Source organism: Triticum aestivum, chromosome 6D (genome assembly GCF_018294505.1).
Source record: "Triticum aestivum cultivar Chinese Spring chromosome 6D, IWGSC CS RefSeq v2.1, whole genome shotgun sequence".
Classification (NCBI taxonomy): Eukaryota; Viridiplantae; Streptophyta; class Magnoliopsida; order Poales; family Poaceae; genus Triticum; species Triticum aestivum.
The window spans coordinates 101,330,670-101,349,564 of record NC_057811.1 but is presented as its reverse complement, the minus strand read 5'-3'; the positions used below and the strand labels follow the sequence as shown (position 1 = coordinate 101,349,564).

The 18,895-nt window shown below is 44.3% G+C and overlaps 2 protein-coding genes across 3 annotated transcripts in view; both read left to right on the top strand.

Moving 5' to 3' along the window:
* LOC123141222 (CASP-like protein 16) overlaps window positions 1-2,764 on the top strand; it is a 7,189-nt gene extending 4,425 nt beyond the window's left edge. The window contains exons 2-4 of one of the 2 annotated variants that reach the window (XM_044560424.1): window positions 1,479-1,518; window positions 1,929-2,061; window positions 2,346-2,585. In XM_044560424.1, the coding sequence (XP_044416359.1) occupies window positions 1,479-1,518; window positions 1,929-2,061; window positions 2,346-2,407 (235 nt within the window). In that variant the 3' untranslated portion in view covers window positions 2,408-2,585. Of the gene's footprint in view, window positions 1-1,478; window positions 1,519-1,928; window positions 2,062-2,345 lie in introns of both variants that reach the window. The other variant, XM_044560423.1, reaches the window with a different exon arrangement.
* A 2,681-nt stretch (window positions 2,765-5,445) lies between these two features.
* LOC123141221 (CASP-like protein 5A3) lies at window positions 5,446-9,972 on the top strand. The gene is made up of 3 exons (XM_044560421.1): window positions 5,446-5,753; window positions 9,347-9,479; window positions 9,648-9,972. The coding sequence occupies exons 1-3, from the start codon at window positions 5,533-5,535 to the stop codon at window positions 9,858-9,860; spliced, it is 567 nt and encodes a 188-aa protein (XP_044416356.1). The 5' UTR covers window positions 5,446-5,532; the 3' UTR covers window positions 9,861-9,972.
* The last annotated feature ends 8,923 nt before the right edge of the window (window positions 9,973-18,895 follow it).

The following is an 18,895-nucleotide window of genomic DNA, read 5'->3' as shown; positions in this document are numbered from 1 at the left end:
GCGGCGATCAGCGAGGGTGGTGCATGGTGCAGGGAGTTGGGCTACAGTGGTGTGTTCTAATTCGGCTGACGCCATGCTGTGAGCTCGTGATGGTTGCCGACACGCTCCTGGCGGCGGCGGGGTGCGGGTGGTGGTGGCGACCTTCCTTCTCCTGGGTTTGTGGCGACAGAGAGGGTCCGGACCTAGGTCTCGCACTTGGGCGGGCTAGATATGGGCCTGGGTCGGGTCTGAGCTGTCGCTCCAGGTAGGTGAGGCGCTGGGCTCGGTCCAAGTGGTGCTCGCGAGCGGTGAGTTCCTCTTCTCGCGGGCGCGGTGGGCGATGGTGGTGGTTGGGACATCGCTGCGCTGGTGGACGGATGGAAGTCCATGGATGTGGCGTCGTGTGAGTTCGCTAGGCCAAGTCATGTCTACGAGTAGGGTGAGGTGCCTCCGCTCTTCCTACTGTGGTTGACGGACTGTAAAGTGGGCTGTTGGTGGCTTCTCTCAGCATGGATGCTGGGGCGGCAACCCTGGGTGGCGGTCTGCATGGTTAGGTATCCGGTGGGCACCATGACGACGGTGGTGGCTATGCCTCTTGGCGGAGGGGGCAGTGAGGGGTGCAGCGGTTGGTGGCTCAGACTCGCTATTTGTCATGGACAGTGGCGACGCCCAAAACCAGATCTGGAGGCTCGTGCGGGTCGTGGCTGTCCTGTAGGAGGCCTCTGGTGACACAGGTGAGCTGTCGAGCGAAAGCTCCTCGCTTTGACGTTGACAGTGGCGATGCCCGTGGGTGCCCACTCCCCTGTTGAGGACGTCGTTGTGGTTCTCCTCTTCATGCCAGGGCTCCAGGTGAAGACCCTTGTCCGTCTCGGACTCGGCGGCGGCGATGCTTTGTGTCGTTCCCCCTCCTCAGTGTGTTGTCGTCGAGCTTAGGTGTCATAGGGTGTGTCGTGGCGTCGTATTCAAGCCTACCTGTATTATTTCTAGGCAACGTAGTCGCGTGCGTTTATGTTGTCAGGTTATCCTGGAATTTGCTTTGTAAGAGGGCTTTCTCACTACCTTGTATCATTCAGCCGTGTTCTTTTGTTTGTTCTTTATTCATAAAGCGGTGCGATGGAAACAGTGTAGAAGTTCCACGGTCGAGCTTGTCATCTATCTGATCTGATCTACTCTGCACAGAGGAAGCGACGGTACCTTGTATAATCTGCACTACTGTTCAATCCTGTTTGCAAGCGCCAACGAGAGCAGCTACCGTTCAATCCTGCTTTCCTGATTGACATTGTACAATCGGATGCGAATCCGCCTATTAGTTAAATATAAATTGCCAAGGGGGCGGTTCTTAAAAAAGAAAAAAGGGGGATGATGACAACACGGGCGTGGTTGTCACTTTTTTTTTTCTATCGCGAGGAGCTGTCCAGCCTCAATCTAATAGCAACGGTTAATCTCGGAGGAGATGGTTTAAGAAGTTCCATCGACTAATGTTTTGATGGTTGCCGCAGGGCCTACAAGATTAATGGTTGGATGTTTCTGATTTTTGTGGTAATTTCTATAATATTTCTCTATTTTTGTTGTGTGCTTTTAATATAGTATGTATATATAATAGAATAGATAGATTAGGAGCTGGTGTTTGTATGCATAGTTTCAAAACGCATTATGTTGTTTCTGTTGATAAGTGGATTAACGTTTTTTGGTTACTGGAATTCAGAATATTGTGATTGTGATAGGCAAATCATGTGAATGCATGTCATTGAGATAAAAAATTGGAGATCTACTTGGAGATAGTATTCATTTACATGTAAAGTACTACTTTGGTGTATCTAATTTCTGTGAGCAATTAGGTAAAATCATAGTTTTTTCACCTTGGATGTTGGCATCATTAGAACTCAATACCTGATTTTGTTTCTCTTCTATAGATGAAGAACTTAACTTATTGTTGTTCTTCTGACCAGCTACCTCATAGCAGCTACCAGTCTGCAATGTTTGTGGAGCATCGCCCTAGCCTTTGTGTATATCTATGCACTTCTCGTCAAACGTTCCTTGATAAATCTCCGAGCTGTACGCATATTTTTCATTGGAGACTGGGTGAGTCATATTTTCTGAGGCACCTGAACCAAACAACCTCCTGTCATTCATTTTAGACTTGTACATTAATACTCCCTCCGTCCGGAAATACTTGTCGCATGAATGGATATAAATGGATGCATCTAAAACCAAAATATGTCTAGATACATCCATTCTTCCGACAAGTATTTCCGGACGGAGGGAGTATGTTTTAAATTCATGAACAGCAAATGACTTTCTTAACGAGACGCGCATTTTTCTTTTCCCCGAAACTCATCCATTTTTCACCTTGATGTTTTCTGTAGATCACAGGGACCGTAACCTTGAGTGCAGCATGTGCATCGGCAGGCATCACTATTCTCATTGATAATGATGTGAAGTACTGCGAAGCCCTTCCTTGTTTAAGGTTGAGGACTGCTGTTACAATGGCTTTCATCAGCTGGTGTGCACTTGTACCGTCCTTTCTCTTTAACTTCGCGTACACCACCACCGCATTGGCAAGATTGGGAATGTGGGCATAGTTTCATGTGCAAAATGGTAGTTGAAACTCCGCATTTCATCCTTCTGAGGATGCAATGCAGTATGCTTCTTATATGAGGATTGTGGTGACCTGGTGATGAACTGTTTGGTTTACTCGTACAAAGCTCATGGTGCTGACATATGATATACACTTGTTCTATACTTCTATTGTGCGGCTTTCATATATGATATAATTTTATCAATACTTCAGACTTAGGTTCCGAGAGGTTAGTTCGGTTATCATTTATGAGTGTCAGATTATCAAGTTGTTGCAAGAAACTATGCGGGTGAGGATGCTTCCGAGCCCTCGAAATAGGCTTCAGGTTTCAGTTCAAAACCATTTATATGGCATTAATGCCTTTTACTGCAGTACGATTCAAGTAGTCTGAACTCTTCCCTAGGCCTTGTACAGAAGGTTGCTACAATCCCCTCCTACCCGGAAACGCTTCACCGGTGGTTGTGTTTTTTTTTAGAAAAGGAGGAATACCTCCGGCCTCTGCATCTGGACGATGCATACGGCCAATTTATTAATTATTAACACAAGACCTTACAAAGTCGTACAACAGTAAGACCAAAGCCACCATCTTCGCAACCTCTGTCGCTACTTCTATCTAACTGATGAAGGGGCGCTGATGGTCTGGGCCTAATACCAAACAGACCTCGCAGCCAAACCTAACATCTAAGACCCGAGGTCCCAACCAGGACGCCTGCCGGGTATGGGCACCCACCAGTCCGGCGTGCTCCTCAACCAGGACGCCTGCCGGGTATGAGGCCGCACAGCCACCCGCCATATATCCATCTTCAGAGCTGTACTGTTGCATCGGCCTTGCCCGGTCTCGCTGCCGCCGACGCCACCACGACGCCAGACAGCGTCGACCTCCTGCGCGTGTCCGTCACCACACATCTGACGCCAAGCCTCCGCTGCTCCATGCCGCCAAGAGCCGCCGCCAAGAATATGTAGAACGAAACACCGCTCCACCAAAAGGGAGGCACCACACCCCCAACCCTCACCTGCAGACCCTTCCATCCGATCCCAATGTCCTTGCATCGCCTCCAGAAAGGTTACGGTGAACGGGGCGCCGCCGACGCCCGATCCGCATCGGATCTTGGGTTTTCACCCGAAGATGGGTCGGAGTGGAGAGATGGTGCCCTCAGCAGCGCCCCAAAGGAGGAAAGCGGCGCCAAAAAGCGGCGTCGCTGCTGCCGGCCAGCCAAGGCGCCCAAGGTTTCCCCCGGACACCGATCTGCTCCACCAGAACACACCGCCGAACCGAGGACTGGGAAGGGATGCATGGAAGGGAAGGGGCAATACCTCCAGATCTGGCACGCCTGCGGCTCGCCGTCCTCACGGCCGAACCCTCAGGCACGCCGCACGCCACGCCAGCAGGGGCCGCCGCCCCTGGATCCGATGGCCTCCGCGAAGAAGAAGCGCCGAAGACCCCGCCGCCACCTTCCCCGGCGCCCGCGCGGGTTTTCCCGGCGGTCGTCTCCGGTGGCGGCGAGGGGGGTGGGGGAGGTGGTGGGAGGCGGCGGGGGAAAACCCTAGACTCCCCCGAGTCGCCCTAGGGGCGACGCGAGGGACGGGAGGGAGGGACGCGAGGGACTGGTGGTTTCAGCGCTCAATTAGCCGTCAACTTGTCTTCCACCGGTGGTTGTGTTGATATCGTTGTATTGTTGGAAAGAGACGAATGCAATACAAGATATCAGAACGAATATCACAATGAATGTACTCACACGCTGATTTACGGCAAAACTTTGGTTGTGGAATTTCAAGATTGACGGAGAAAAAGAAAGGCTCGTGATCAACTTTTCATGGGAGAAAGCTAAAGCCCAAACAACAAAAGCTGTAGGGCTAAAACCCTTATAGACACAGCAGTTTCCTTTTTCGTTCTTAGAACTGCTCTTTAGAGCTGCTGTATCAGACTGATGTGCGTGGTTTCGTTCTCAGCAATGGAACCGGGGAGGTGCTCCTTGTTTTTCTAAGAAAAAAATAGGCAAGCTAAAATTTTCTGACCAGGTACTTTTCTAGCAATTTTTTTAAAGAAGCTTTTCCAGCGAATGTGACCTACAATATCACACTGCCCCTAAGATTTTGTCGGTATTACACAAAAATTTCCACCAAACCCACCCTCAATATTTGGAGCGCTCTCTCTCTCTCTATCGATCTATCTATCTCTCCCCTTCATCCCTCCCTGGGCTCTAAGTTCTTGTTCCAGGCATCATCTTTTTCACTTGGAAGCTGACACCATATGCATCCCTTGCCGTCTCCGCTCTCTGTCGATCACCCCCCGGCACTCCTCCGCTGACCACCTGACCCGTTATCCCCCGTCCCCGGCACACTTCACCGACCTTGCCATCTCAGCCAACATTACCTCGACCACCTCCCCTACTCTAGCATGTCTCCCCGTGCCACCTCCACCTCGCCATCAGCTTCCTTCATCTCTTGGCCGGTCACATCCACAACCCCAAGTTCAAGTTACTCTTTTATTGTGCAACCCTAGCGAAAGTACGAGCCTCTTTGATTCAAAGTATTTTCACAGAAATTTGGAGGAACAGAACTTAATCCTTAGAAAATTGTATGTATATGTTGTTTGATTTTAAGAATTGATGAGTCCCATGGGAGTTTTTCCTAAATATTAGTTCGCACTATGTTTTCTAATATAAAAAAAACCTTTTTATTCAAGCCTCTTGATTTATTTTATTTTATTTTTTATTTTTTTAAGAACAAAGGAAGTTTCTCGGCAAGAGGTGCACCGTGCACAGTGTGGGGCTCCGCGAGTCATACGCCCAACGTGCACATACGAGGCTGAACACACAAAAGAGGCCATCCCTATAAAATACCAAAGGCTCACGTGCGCACGCTGACATTGAGAGACCAAACCGAACTGAACCTAACGCTGACTTTCTCGACCCAGCCGCTCCCCTTCCTCTCCATTCCCCGGCTTCTAAAATCTCCCAAACCCTTGGGGGGAGATGCTGGTTAGCCGGCAGACGACGGTGCACCCCGTGGCGGCGCCGCCGCTGCAGGTAGAGCTGGCGGGTGCGCCCCCGCCCGGAGTGTGGATGAATAGCCCGCAGGGGTCGGCGGGGACGCTCGGCGGGGTCGGCCTCCGCCTCCTGCAGGCCTTGTCCGCGGCCGCCTCGATCGCCGTCATGGCGTCCACCGGGGTCTTCCCCTCCTTCTCCGCCTTCAGGTGCCCCACCATATCCAGCTTGTCTTGTACTAGAATATACGTGCCTGTGGGTTTTCAGTTGAGATCTCTTAATTACCCAATTTTACAGAGATCTTTATGAGAGATAATGAAACAAGTTTCTGATGGGGAAAGGTTATTAGGGTTCCTTAATTAATTCCGCAAAGAGAAATATTTATACTTATTCGTGCATTTCACTATTTTATGCTTTTTAAAATTGATTTGGCATCCTGAAAGAGGCAGCACAATTAAAAGAAAACATGACCATGTTCGTTGTGGTATATTGTTATTTTTAGACGAAAAGCAGCCAGTGCTGATTTCGTTCATTAAGAGGGGGCGCCAAAGATGGCTGTAACAATTACAAGTGTGAGTAAACTAGAAAAAGAAAAGGGAAAGAAAGTCTAAGGCCTAATTTCTAGTCTGGTGGCATCCACAATGCCCCTGCAGGCCAGCTATACGAACTGAGCTCATTGGATATTTTTAGTAGAAGATGGTGCGTGCCTTGTTTTTGAAAATGCGATTGTTCGTTGTGGTATTATCTCAGTTGTCTTCTTGGATGCAGCATAAATATAATCTCAAGAAATGCTTTGAGTCTTGTTTTCTGATCATAAATGTATTCGAAACTAGATTGGGGTTCTCCGCAATCGCGCAGGAATGACTTAAATAAAATATTACTTTTGAACTTCAAAGGTAATGTGTTATTATTTTATTTGGAAAAACACTACATGTATTAATTGTATGCAAATTTAATTTAACACGCAAAACTGAAATTCAGATAGCAAGCCAGCTAGTCGGTAGGTTTGTACGTGAGTTAGTATGTTCTTTTTCTGAGTTAGTATGTTCTTTTTCTTACTGTGCGTGAGTTGCCATGTTGTTTCTACATATTATCAGTATGTGTGGAAGTAAAGCTTGGACAGTGTTTTTATATTATCGGAGTACAAAAGAATATCAGGCCAGCCACTCACTCGTCTGTACGTGATATTTTCTACATGATCTTAGTTGATGTTTGGATCATGATTTTCGGATTGTTTTGTTTGTATGTGATATTAGCTCAGTATGCATAGTTATGGTATGTCATTTGGATCAACGTATGTACATAAGCCTAGCTAGGTACATATTCTATGAAACATAAAATTATCACCTTATGCCAATTGTGTTCCAATAATCATTAAGATACACCAGATTCACCTTGATTTATTTGTACATTTAGTTATGACTGTCTAACGGTTGTATCCCATATAAATGTCCACCATGTAAGTTGCCAGATCAAATTAAGGGACACCTATGTAACGTGATCTGATTTAATAAAGGGACATCTATGTAATGTGATCTGATTTAATCTTTCTAGATACAACTATGAAGATCTATCTGTGTTAGGTACAACTATGAAGACCTGTCTAGATATAGGTATGATGATCTAATTAACATGTGTTAGATCTATATGAACAATTATGAAGAAATAAATGTGTTCATTAGGTATAATTAATTATGAAGTTCTGTCTAGATATACAATTATGATATAAGCTGTTGATTGTGAATTTTTATAGATCCATTCATGAAGATTTACATCTATGATTTATATAGGTCAATAATGATGATTTAACAGTTGTGATTAGTCTTGGTAATAATTAATTGGCTCCATCCACCAAGTTAGCTAGTGGCACTGTGGCAGTGATATTCCCAAGCAACATCTTTGTTTGCTATATATTTTATTTTTTTGAATAAGAGTTATGTGCTCGTGAATATTTAATATCATGCTACCTATTGTCTACGACAACTTAATGAGACAATTATGTTTTATTCATTCACAACTAACACCTCAAAATATTCACTCCTAAACATGTAGCTGCTTTTGGTTTGATGTAGTTTTACATCTGCCACCTAATCGTTTATATACGCGTGCCAAGAAAAATCTCTCTATTTATTATCGCAACCAATTGATTTATTACGACTATGGATTTACTAGTTCATTAGTTGCTTAGCTGAACTCCAAATTTCCAAAAACATTTGACCAGTGCAATCACATCTACTAGCTAAGTTTTAGCCATGCTTTTTATTGTAAAGTATCAGCTAAAAAGTCTGTATGACTTTAACTTTCTTTGTCATATTTCCATGCCTCCACAAGCACAAAAACCTTGGCAATAAATAATCTTGCATTAATAGTAAATGTCGCTGATCATGTACCTGTGTTGTGAATTTTGGACCCCCATCACTCCATGCTTGTAGAGTTTAATGGGTGGACCTACTCGTTGCCTGCCGCACAACTCTCAAGTCACAATTGCATCACAATTCACAACTAGCCAGGAGTGCATTATGTGGTTTCGTATGCGCGGTGCTCAAGTAAGCCCAGGGATGAACGGAAGATGACAATGTGTACGTGCATTTTGATGGTGCTTTGATTTCTAGAGTTGAAAGGGGAAAATATGGACTGGATGAGAGACATGTATACAACTAACAGGATTGTATTATATCTCGAAGCTGAAGCAACTAACATAAGCCCATGAATCAATATTTTATTATTTAGGGAGGAGACAAAGATTATATTATAGAGATTCACTAGTGTATAGCCCACTCTTTGTTGCGGGTATGATTAGATATTTTTAATGAGTATATTTCAAATATTTATATATGAAATTGGATTTTTCAGCATAGAGTTACAAGTTTGAAATGGTGTTGAAATACATAAATAAATTGAACTGTTAAATTTTGGCACCTTATTTTTTCTGGCACTGTTAAGGCAATTTTGGCATTTTTTGGGAAGTTAAAAACAAAATTTTGTAACCTATTAATTTACAATTATTGTGATTATTTTCTAATATTTATTTCACGAAGAGACTTCTTTTTATCAAGGGAGTGTCTTTTCACGAAGAGACATCTTTTCACCAAGTGACATGTCTTCTGTGAAGAGACATCTATTCACCAAGTGGTGTGTCTTTCCACAGAGAGACATTCTCTCACTAGGGACGTGTCTTTTAGCCAGAGGACATCTTTTCACCAAGAGACGTGTCTTTTTAACCAAATGACATGACTGTTCGTAGGCCGCAACCAGCTAGATCTGACGAATTTGATTGATCCTCGAATTATTCCAACGACTTTTCTTTTTAGGGTTGATGTGGCCTAACATGAATGTTGCACTAGGGGTTAGTTTTAAAATAAAGAGAGGTTTTTTGTGATTTTACAGATCTATAAAACTAACAGTCTGAAGTTTTGCTTGTTTGCAAGATTTTCTAGCGGGTTGTTCTTTTTTGTAGTAGACTGCATGCATAGTTTCAAAAAAAAAAAATCTCATTGTTTCTGTTGGTAAGTAGGTTAGGTTAATGGTTTTTGGTTAGTGGAATTCAGAATATTGTGATTGTGATAGACAAATCATATGAAATGCATGTCGTTTAGGAAACAAATTGGAGATCTACTTGAAGATAATATTTAACTACATGAAAAGTACTATTTTGGCGCATCTGATTTATGTGATGCAATTATTATAGCATAAAAACCACAGTTTTTTTCACCTAGGATGTTGATATTAGAACTCGGAATACAGGATCTTGTTTTTTCTTCTATAGATGATGAGCTTAACTTATTGTTGTTGTTGTGACCAGCTACCTCATAGCAGCTGCCAGTCTGCAATGTTTGTGGAGCCTCGCCCTAGCCTTTGTGTATATCTATGCACTTCTCGTCAAACGTTCCTTGCTAAATCTCCGAGCTATGTTCATATTTTCCGTTGGAGACTGGGTGAGTCATATTTTCTCAGGCACCTAAATCAACCAATCACCTGTCATTCATTTTAGACTTGTAGGCTAATAAGTTTTAAATTCATGAATAGCGAATAAGTTCCGTAACGAGATGCACATATTTCATTCTGCCAAACTCATCCATTTTCCACCTTGATGTTTTCTGTAGATCACAGGGACACTAACCTTGAGTGCAGCATGTGCATCGATGGGCGTCACCATTGTTATTGATAATGATAAGAAGATATGTGCGGGCAATCTTTGTGCAAGGTTTATGACTGCTATTGCAATGGCTTTCATCAGCTGGTTTGCACTTGCACCGTCCTTTCTCTTTAACTTCGTGCTCGTGGTTACCACATTTGCAAGTTTGTTGGCACCTTGAGTGGAGCATGTGAAAAATGGTGGTTCAAACTCTGTATTTTATCCTTTTGAGGATCTAATTCAGTATGCTTCTTATATGAGGATGGTGGTAATCTGGTGATGGAGCTCAAAGTGTTGACATGGTATATCTGTTTTATTTTTCAGCTTTCACATACAATTTTATCAATACTCCCTCTGTTCACTTTTGTAAGTCGTTTAAGACAGCTGAAATTAAACTGTTTTAGGTGCTGTCTTAAATGTCTAAAACGTCTTACAAAAGTGAACGGAGGGAGTAGTTCAGATCTTAGATCCTGAGAGAGTAGAGCGGTTATCATTACGAGAGTCAGATTATCAAGTTGTTGCAGGAAGCTATGAGGGTGACATGTCCTCTTGACCCCTGACTTCGGGTAAAAACCATTCACATGGCACTTGATGCCCTTTACTGCAGTGCTCAAAAGAAAGTGGGATCTGAACTCTAATTTTTCAAAGCACACACTACCTTGTACAGAATTTTGCTGTGAGACCTATATATACCACCTCCCATAAACTGTGCCGATTTAGTGCCGTCTCTTGCCCCTGCAGCCCTTCCTCTTTGCTTTTTTAGGGAACAGGGGGGCTTTACTGGTACAAAATATAGGATACATGCAATCTCGGAAGATCAACATGCCACATATGCGACTATCACCTTAATTAGTTTATGCACCTCAAAATTGCATTCTTTCAACTCAGGAAATATTACCAAAGTAAAATTGTGCCATTGAGCGATCTCCTTAACTATAATTGTGATATGCACAGCATGTTCCGTCTTTATTCTTACTGATAATGACTTAATGGCAAAGTCGAAAGCAATGGCCACCCTATCAAGGATATGCCACGGCCGGCACACAAGGGGTGCTATCGTGGAATAGTCACGGCAGATGTCCTTAGTGTCAGGACTTAGTCGCGAGGCCAGCGCATCTATGTGGTAGCTTGAGAGGGGTTAGGCGGAATCGAGAGACAAGGCAAGGATTTAGACAGTTTCGGGCCCCGGGAAACATCATTCGGTAATAGCCCTACATGCTGTTTGTGGCTAGGTCTCATTATGCTCATGAGAGAGTCGGCGCATAAGCCGGCTCCCCCTTTGTGTCTAGCCCTAGAGATTGTTTCTTGTTCCCTGTTTGGGGTGCCCTGCCCCTCCTTATATAAGTTGGAGAGGCGGCTTTACATGTAGAGTCCTAGTAGGATTAGAACTAACTTATTCTCTATTACAAGTCGGATACAAGTACGGGTCTTACTTCCTCGTAAAGGAAATATTCCTCATGCCTTCCGTTTTAAGCCGGCCCATAATAACACATCCCGGCCTACTGGGCCTTGGGCCCTTGTCATCCGTCTGACCCGCCGTCGGGGCCATCATTAAGTCGTCAGGCTCATGAATTGCCAATTTTCCAGCGGGTTACGATGAAGCGTCAAGTCCGGCCGGGTCATACCGCGGGGTATATCCCTGACATTAGCCCCCAGTTTAATTTGGATTTATCCATGTTAAACTGATCCTGTAAAATAAACACAAGAACAAACTTGATAGGTTGTGCTCCGGGTTAAATATTTTCCTGAACCGGCACCTGATCATCTTTGAGTCCTTGTTATTTCCTCCTGGATCCATACTCAAGATCTTATAGCAAATCTCTTTTAACAGATATGTCCAAACCTTGCCAATGCAAAAAATCCAGGCACTTCTTCTAAAAAATCCGGGTCAATAGGCCAGCTTCATAACCAATTTGCTGACATTGGCTCTTGTAGAGAAATATTATAAGAAATAATCCATTTGACTCGGCCTTCAATGCTCCGACTTAACAAAAATATTGGTCTTGAAATATTCAACTGATATTCAGCCGGCTTAAAAATGTAGATCTTGCCAATTTATGATTGTCAAAATTGTCGGGTTATAAATAAATGATGCCGGGTCATGATTGTTGCAGACACCGGGTTAATCTGGTCTACTCCAAACTGAGAATTTGAAGATTTTTTCTCCCTTATATGCATATCACCTGTAGCCCCCAAGTACCGGGTTGTCATGCTTACAGCAACCTAGGACTTGTAATTGCCTTATGCTCATAAAAACTTCAACCAGTGTAGCCCCCAAGGGCTGGGTCATTATGCAATAATGAGCAGCGACTTTGTAGATATAACCATGTAAACTTGAGCAGCAACGTGTAGCCCCCAAGGGCCGGCTTAGTAAGATATTACTGAGCTCGGACTTTGTATATGATTCATTGATAATAACATCATATGATGTAATCTCCACCATGGGGTTTGAACCCACGCCCACAAGGTTAAGAGCTTTGTACTCTACCAACTAAGCAGTGGATCTTTCAATATAATGGATTAAAGTTTGTGTACCTTGAATTTTCGACAGGAGCAATTGGTAGCCCCCAAGGGCCGGCTTATTTAGAATGTGATGAGTCGGGTCTTCAATAAGTTGAGCAAAAAATGACTTTGCATTAGCCCCCAAGTGCCATGCTACATGCTGGCAGTAACATGGGACTTGCATATTCGATGTAATATCAATTTGAATAATGTAGCCCCCAAGTGCCGGGTCGTAAGCCTGCGGCGACTCGGGACTATTTCTTCCATTGTAGAATAAATCATATCCATTGATAAAATAATAGCCATTGCGCCAAAGCGACTTCGAATACCTCATCTGTTGATAAGTAAATCCGGAGTTTAAATACCCGGCGGCTCTTGGCCGATGGCGATTTAATACGCCTCCATTGTAAGCCAGAATTTGTACAACCCGGCGGCTTATAGCCTTTGAGAAAATCAAGAATTGATAACCCTTTTGAGACACCAATTTCAATCTTTGATGATGAGCTTGAATTTAATCATTTATGTAAGTCATAGCTCTGTAAATCCTGCAGAGTTTAAACAACATATGCCCTGGCGACTTAACGTCAAAAACCAGGGCGAGTAACCACCCAAATGTAGTCTTATCCTACACATAATTAGATCACAAGATCCTTTGGCGGTTTACCGCAGGGCGGGTCATAATATCTCACATATAACCATTGATGTGTAACAAGGAGTCACAGATAAGCCTGTTATGAATCATAACTTTGAAACATAACTATAATAATAATATTATACCTGTGATATTGAATTTTCACTGCCAGTTTATGTGACCTGTGCAGTAAGGGTGATAACCCAATCTTTAGAAATCAAGACTTCCAAATGTTTATGATTTTCATATAACAGCGACTTATCATCCAAAGTCAAACCGGGTTAAATAGCAACCACTCATATACACTTTAGATATGATCAAAAGAGCTTCAAATAAAATCCAAAAATTGTTTGCAAAAAGATACTTCAAATTTTTTGAGGCTTCTGGTTCGAATACGATCATAAAACCGTCCCAAAGGGGTTAAGCTAAGATTCGAATACAATCATATAGCCCCCAGTGGCTTTGGCGTTGCCGATCAAAAGGGTACCGACAGCTATGTTCTCTTTGGTTCGAATACGACCTATGTTTGAACAGGAAGCCCCCAAATGACCTTGAGAGTTGTTTAACGACGCTGATTCGAATACGATCCACGTTGGTTCCCAAAAGGGGTTGAGCTATGATTCGAATACGATCAAGAAGCCCCCTAGTGAGCTCAGCAGTGTGTCGATCAAGATGGTACCGACAGCTATGTTCTCTTTGGTTCGAATACGACCTATGTTTGAACAGGAAGCCCCCTAATGATCTTGAGAGTTTTTTAACGACTCTGATTCGAATACGATCAAAGTCGGTTCCCAAAAGGGGTTAAGCTATGATTCGAATACGATCAAGAAGCCCTTAATGGTCATTAAAGCAGGGTACCTATGTTTGAGTTGTGCTTTGTAACAGACTCTCTTTGGTCCCTTTAATTTTTCCTGAGAACTCGAGCTTTGCGAGAGATAAATTCTTTTTGAACCGGATTTTGAGAGCTTCAAAGCTTTGTAAGAAATAGATTTCTCTTGAACTGGATTTCGAACCGGATATGTGAGAGCTTCTTTTGAACCGGATTTTGAACCGGATATGTGAGAGCTTCTCTTGAACCGGATTTTGAACCAGATATATGAGAGCTTCTCTTGAACCGGATTTTGATCCAGATATGTGAGAGCTTCTCTTGAACCGGATTTTGATCCGGAATTCTTCATTTTGAGCCAGAAATTTTCCGACGGCCTTTAAACTGGCAATATTTACTGAGCCACGTCGATGTAGCCCCCAAGTCTCAAGGCGGCTCGAGGAGTTTGTCTTTGAGATTCTCCATATTTGACCATAGCAGAAGGTGTATATCATTGGTGTTGATAACGCGATGTGAATCCACAGAATGTTGAGGTGACTGCGGCGGGTTATAAATGATCCCGTATGAGCCGTGTCAGCAACTCGGCCAATGGTTCCTTCCAACTAGATTTTTGAAGTTAACCAAACTGTAGTGGCGGCGACTTGTGCGCCTGCCCATTGAGTCGTCCAGTGCAAACGGCGGCTAATAACACATGATAATTTTCCTCCAAGTTGTTGGAAGAAAAACCAGGCTTCCCAAGCAGTGACTTGCTCATATTAAATAATCAGCTCACGCAAACAGGTGTGGCCCAATATGTTGATATAGACCAGGCCGCGAGAGACAGACGGTAAAGATGACCGTAGCATCAGAGGCGATACAGATAGATGAGTTGGTCACGACGTTGTAAACCGGTGTGGACGGGCGAGTCAATCGCAGGCGCGGTAAACCGCGCGGATTGGCGAGTCAACCACGTCGTGTTGATGTAGTGAACAATTGTCCTGTATCAGAAACATCGCAAGCCAGAGTAATTACTCTTTTTAAAGAAAACAATATATAATATATAAAAATTTACTGGATTGATTTCACCTGATATGTCAGGCCAGAAATTATGCACCGCGGAGTTGATGATCATCACGGTGAAGCTGAAACCAATCACGGCCGAGTCGGCCGCGGGAGTAGGCAGATGAGCCGACCGCAGCGTTGTAAGCCGGTGCAGTCGGGCGAGTCAATCGCACGAGCGGTAAGCCATGCGGACGCCGAGTCGGCCGCGGGGGCGGACGGGTAAGTTGTCTGTCACATTGTAAGCCGGCGCAAACGTGTAAGCCGGCCGCGAGGGTGGACGGGCAAGTCGTCCGTGGCATTATAAAGCGGCGCGGATGGTTGAGTCGGTTGGCGCGTTGATGTAGACTGGACCACAGGGGCGGCGGCTTGCGCCCACCTGTTGAACAGTAAGCGGTCGCAGATGCCGTTGCATGATGATGCTACCGCACACTCCATGGATAAGGCATTACATCATCTTTATGATGAATCATTGTCCTGCACATAAAAGTGTACATACCAAAGTGATTGTTTTTTGACAAAAATAATATGTGCTAAAAAAATAGGCTTAGATGGATATCACCTGATGTTTTGTGACCGAAAGAGGAGCAGAGGCCTGCCCGGCGACTCAGTAGAGGTCGCGGCGGCTTGTGGAGGCATATTGCAGCGGCTGAAACAGTCGGTGACATGTCGCGGGGCCGCAGCAGAAAATGGCACGAGGCTCGCTAGTCCACAGGTTGGCTCGTCACGGGGGCAGCCCGGCTTGCCGATGGCCGGAGGAGGCGATTCAGAGACGGAGGCGAGGCTGGTGAAGCGTAGCCGGCTTCGGAAACGGAGCTGCGCAAGCAGCAACAGCAGAGTCCAGACTTTGCGGCCGTTTTTTTATATGGCCTCGGGAGTCGGGCGCACATCATTAGCTTTTGCTGCCTCACGTCAAATAATAGTACATCACCACATAGCTTTTGGACTCGTACTACTAGTAGCTTGTAGTAGCACTACTCCATTGTTTAATCATGTTGAACTAGTCTTTCCTTGGATCAACACCGCTTTGACGAGACCAACGAGGCCGACGTGGAGTACGAAAATTGATTGATGCTCCCTGTTGAATTGTTTATCAATGGATTCCCGATTTGTCTCAAAGTGGCACACTATATCGAGCTGCAGTTTTTTCCTTTGCTTCCCATGAGGTAAATCTGAAACCGGTTTACAGGAGATCTCAGGAGGAGTCCCGTTTGCAGATCGTCCAAGTACACGTGTGTAGATGCCGACTGGACCAGCTTTGCGGTAGTGCGCGACACATCGTCACGAAAATTCCGAGTTTGATCTTTAAACAAGACTGACTCTGATTTTGAAAGAAAAGTAAATCCACCCATGACTGGCGACGGCCGAGTAGATTAGGAAGAACGCCTGCGGCGGCGCTTTTGCACCGGCTCTTCTTTAGCCGGAAAATTTCGAACCTTTTGATCCCTAGAAAATCCCTTCAAGAATTCAACATCACCGTGCGCGGGCCCCACGGTGGGCGCCAACTGTCGTGGAATAGTCACGGCAGATGTCTTAGTGTTAGGACTTAGTCGCGAGGCCAGCGCATCTATATGGTAGCTTGAGAGGGGTTAGGCGGAATTGAGAGACGCAACACAAGACAAGGATTTAGACAGCTTCGGGCCCCGGGAAACATCATGCGGTAATAGCCCTACATGTTGTTTGTGGCTAGGTCTCATTATGCTCATGAGAGAGTCGGCGCATAAGCCGGCTCCCCCTTTGTGTCTAGCCCTAGAGATTGTTTCTTGTTCCCTGTTTGGGGTGCCCTGCCCCTCCTTATATAAGTTGGAGAGGCGGCTTTACATGTAGAGTCCTAGTAGGATTAGAACTAATTTATTCTCTATTACAAGTCGGATACAAGTACGGGTCTTGCTTCCTCGTAAAGGAAATATTCCTCATGCCTTCCGTCTTAAGCCGGTCCATAATAACACATCCCGGCCTACTGGGCCTTGGGCCCTTGTCATCCGTCTGACCCGCCGCCGGGGCCATCATTAAGTCGCCAGGCTCATGAATTGCCAATTTTCCGGCGGGTTACGATGAAGCGTCAAGTCCGACCGGGTCATACCGCGGGGTATATCCCCGACAGGTGCCTAGTTAAAAATTCTTATGTCACGGAAGCTCATGTTTCCTTCTACATCGGGATTGTCACCGTGCCGTTGGATTGTTTTCCTCTTGGCCGCGGGTTCACTTTAGTCCATAAAGTTGTAAAATGTAATGGACTACTCTGCAAACTTGGCTCGTATTTACATTGTAATCCAAACCGAGCCAATACTTGCTAATTTCGGCCTCTGTTATCGTCCAATGCACAAATTCAACATCTGACAAAGTTCAAGCAAATGAAGATGTCGATCCTTTTGGAGTACATGTTGACTGTTTCATGTGATTTTCAAATCCAGTGTTTCTTAGAAACTTATGGTTGATACTGGATTTTTTTGGGTTTGATTTGAGAGATGGGTAACCTTTTTCATTATACCTGGAACTCGGTTCTTGGGCTATTCTTGAAACACTCCATGGCATTTCAAGAATAGGCTCAAAAGAAAAAAAATTCTACTGGAACCTTTTAGATCCTCTACAAGCCTGGAATGAGATTCCCCTAGAAAAAGAAGCCAGAATTCCCCTAAAAGAGCCAGAATAGAATGAAATAGCCCGCGCTCAAATAAAAAATCATTCATTCCCGTATGCTCTACGTTTCCCTTCCATCCTGTTGGGCGAATACATCTAGCCATGCACGTAGGATTACTGCCATGCATGGAGTCCGTCTATGGCACCGATCACCGATCATGAAGATCGCGAGTCAAGGATAATCACAATCATGGAGATTTGTTTCCCTAGCTTATTAAAAATGTAATCCTGCCATATCCCAACCTTCTCGGCTGTGCTCTCTCGACATAGTATATGAACTCTACCGGTCAATATAATTCATCTGCCGCCTCACGTCTTCACATTCACATTCTTCCCTCTGAACCCAAATCTCCATCCATTCCGCTCAATGTCATCCTCGGCGTCGCGGCTGTCTGCGCCAGCAATGGAAGAGCCTGAGGGTGCCCCTAGAGTGGACATGGTGGAATGCCGCGTCTTGGGGGCTGCGGCACCGAGGTGAGCCATGCGGTTTTTGGTTGGGGGAAGGAGGAGGACAGCGCCGAACAGAAAAACCTTGGTGAGAAGGTTGACGACAAGGTTTTTTTTTCTTTTGCGGGGGACGATAAGGATGATGAAGAGATAGTTACTTCCTTCGTTCGAATTAATTAGTCCCCAGGAATTTTTTAGTCCAAATTTGACTAGAAATTTAACTATCAAAATGCAATCGAGTTATATGTTGCAAAATGTATGTCAGTTATAGTATGTTGCAAAATGTATGATGAAGAGACTCGCAAGGCCTCCCAGGACCCGATTTACGCCTAGGCAGTTCGCTGTTAGGCCTCTTGGCTGGCGTCTTATGTTTTATCCTGTCTCTTGTTTTGTAGTATTTGTCTTGTGTAGGCAGTTTATTTCCCTTCCATTTGAATTGCTCCTCTCATTGAGCTGATGTATGAACGACTTTGTCGTTTCATTCGAGCAATGGAACCGGGGTGGAGCCTCCCTGTTCTTCTAAAAAATTTGAAAGAAGTTTCCAATGATATGTATACTTTGTGCGACATATAACACAAATTTATTAATCAAAATTTAGGACAAAGTTAGGCTAAAAGTTTGAGGGTGACACATAAACCTGGATGAAGAAAGTTTGTCGTTAACTATGTTTTTATCATGAACTTGTGGAATTGATATCTATGGCATATAAACTATAATTTATTCTACTTATGACAATTGCTCTTTTTCTCCTAGAACAGAATATACTTCTCTCCAACCTCATTAGTAGAAGAGAATCTAGTTTAGTGACCTTATATTCCAGTCCGTAACATTCTTTTTAGGCTTATATTATGTGAATCGAATTTTGACCATGCACACTAACTATCTTTGTCTAGTTATTGGTTGAGGGAAAAAGTCACCATGTTTTCCCATGCAGTGTCAAATTACGTTCTAACTTTGTTGCTTTAGGGTCCTCTGATTCGAAATCTAAAATGATATTTGTTGTATCTAAAATGGCTCTTACTGTTGTAATACAGAGTAAGAAGGAACTGAAGTGCGAGCAGGTTGAAAAAGATTTGAAGATTCAGTTTGCACGGAAACTAAAGGATATGAGAGAGATGGATCCAGAAGATAG

Coding starts and splice junctions, on each gene's coding strand:
- LOC123141221 (XM_044560421.1), top strand. CDS start 5,533: ATGCTGGTTAGCCGGCAGACGACGGTGCACCCCGTGGCGGCGCCGCCG. Junction 5,754..9,346: donor CCCTCCTTCTCCGCCTTCAG/GTGCCCCACCAT, acceptor TGTTGTGACCAG/CTACCTCATAGCAGCTGCCA. Junction 9,480..9,647: donor TATTTTCCGTTGGAGACTGG/GTGAGTCATATT, acceptor TGTTTTCTGTAG/ATCACAGGGACACTAACCTT.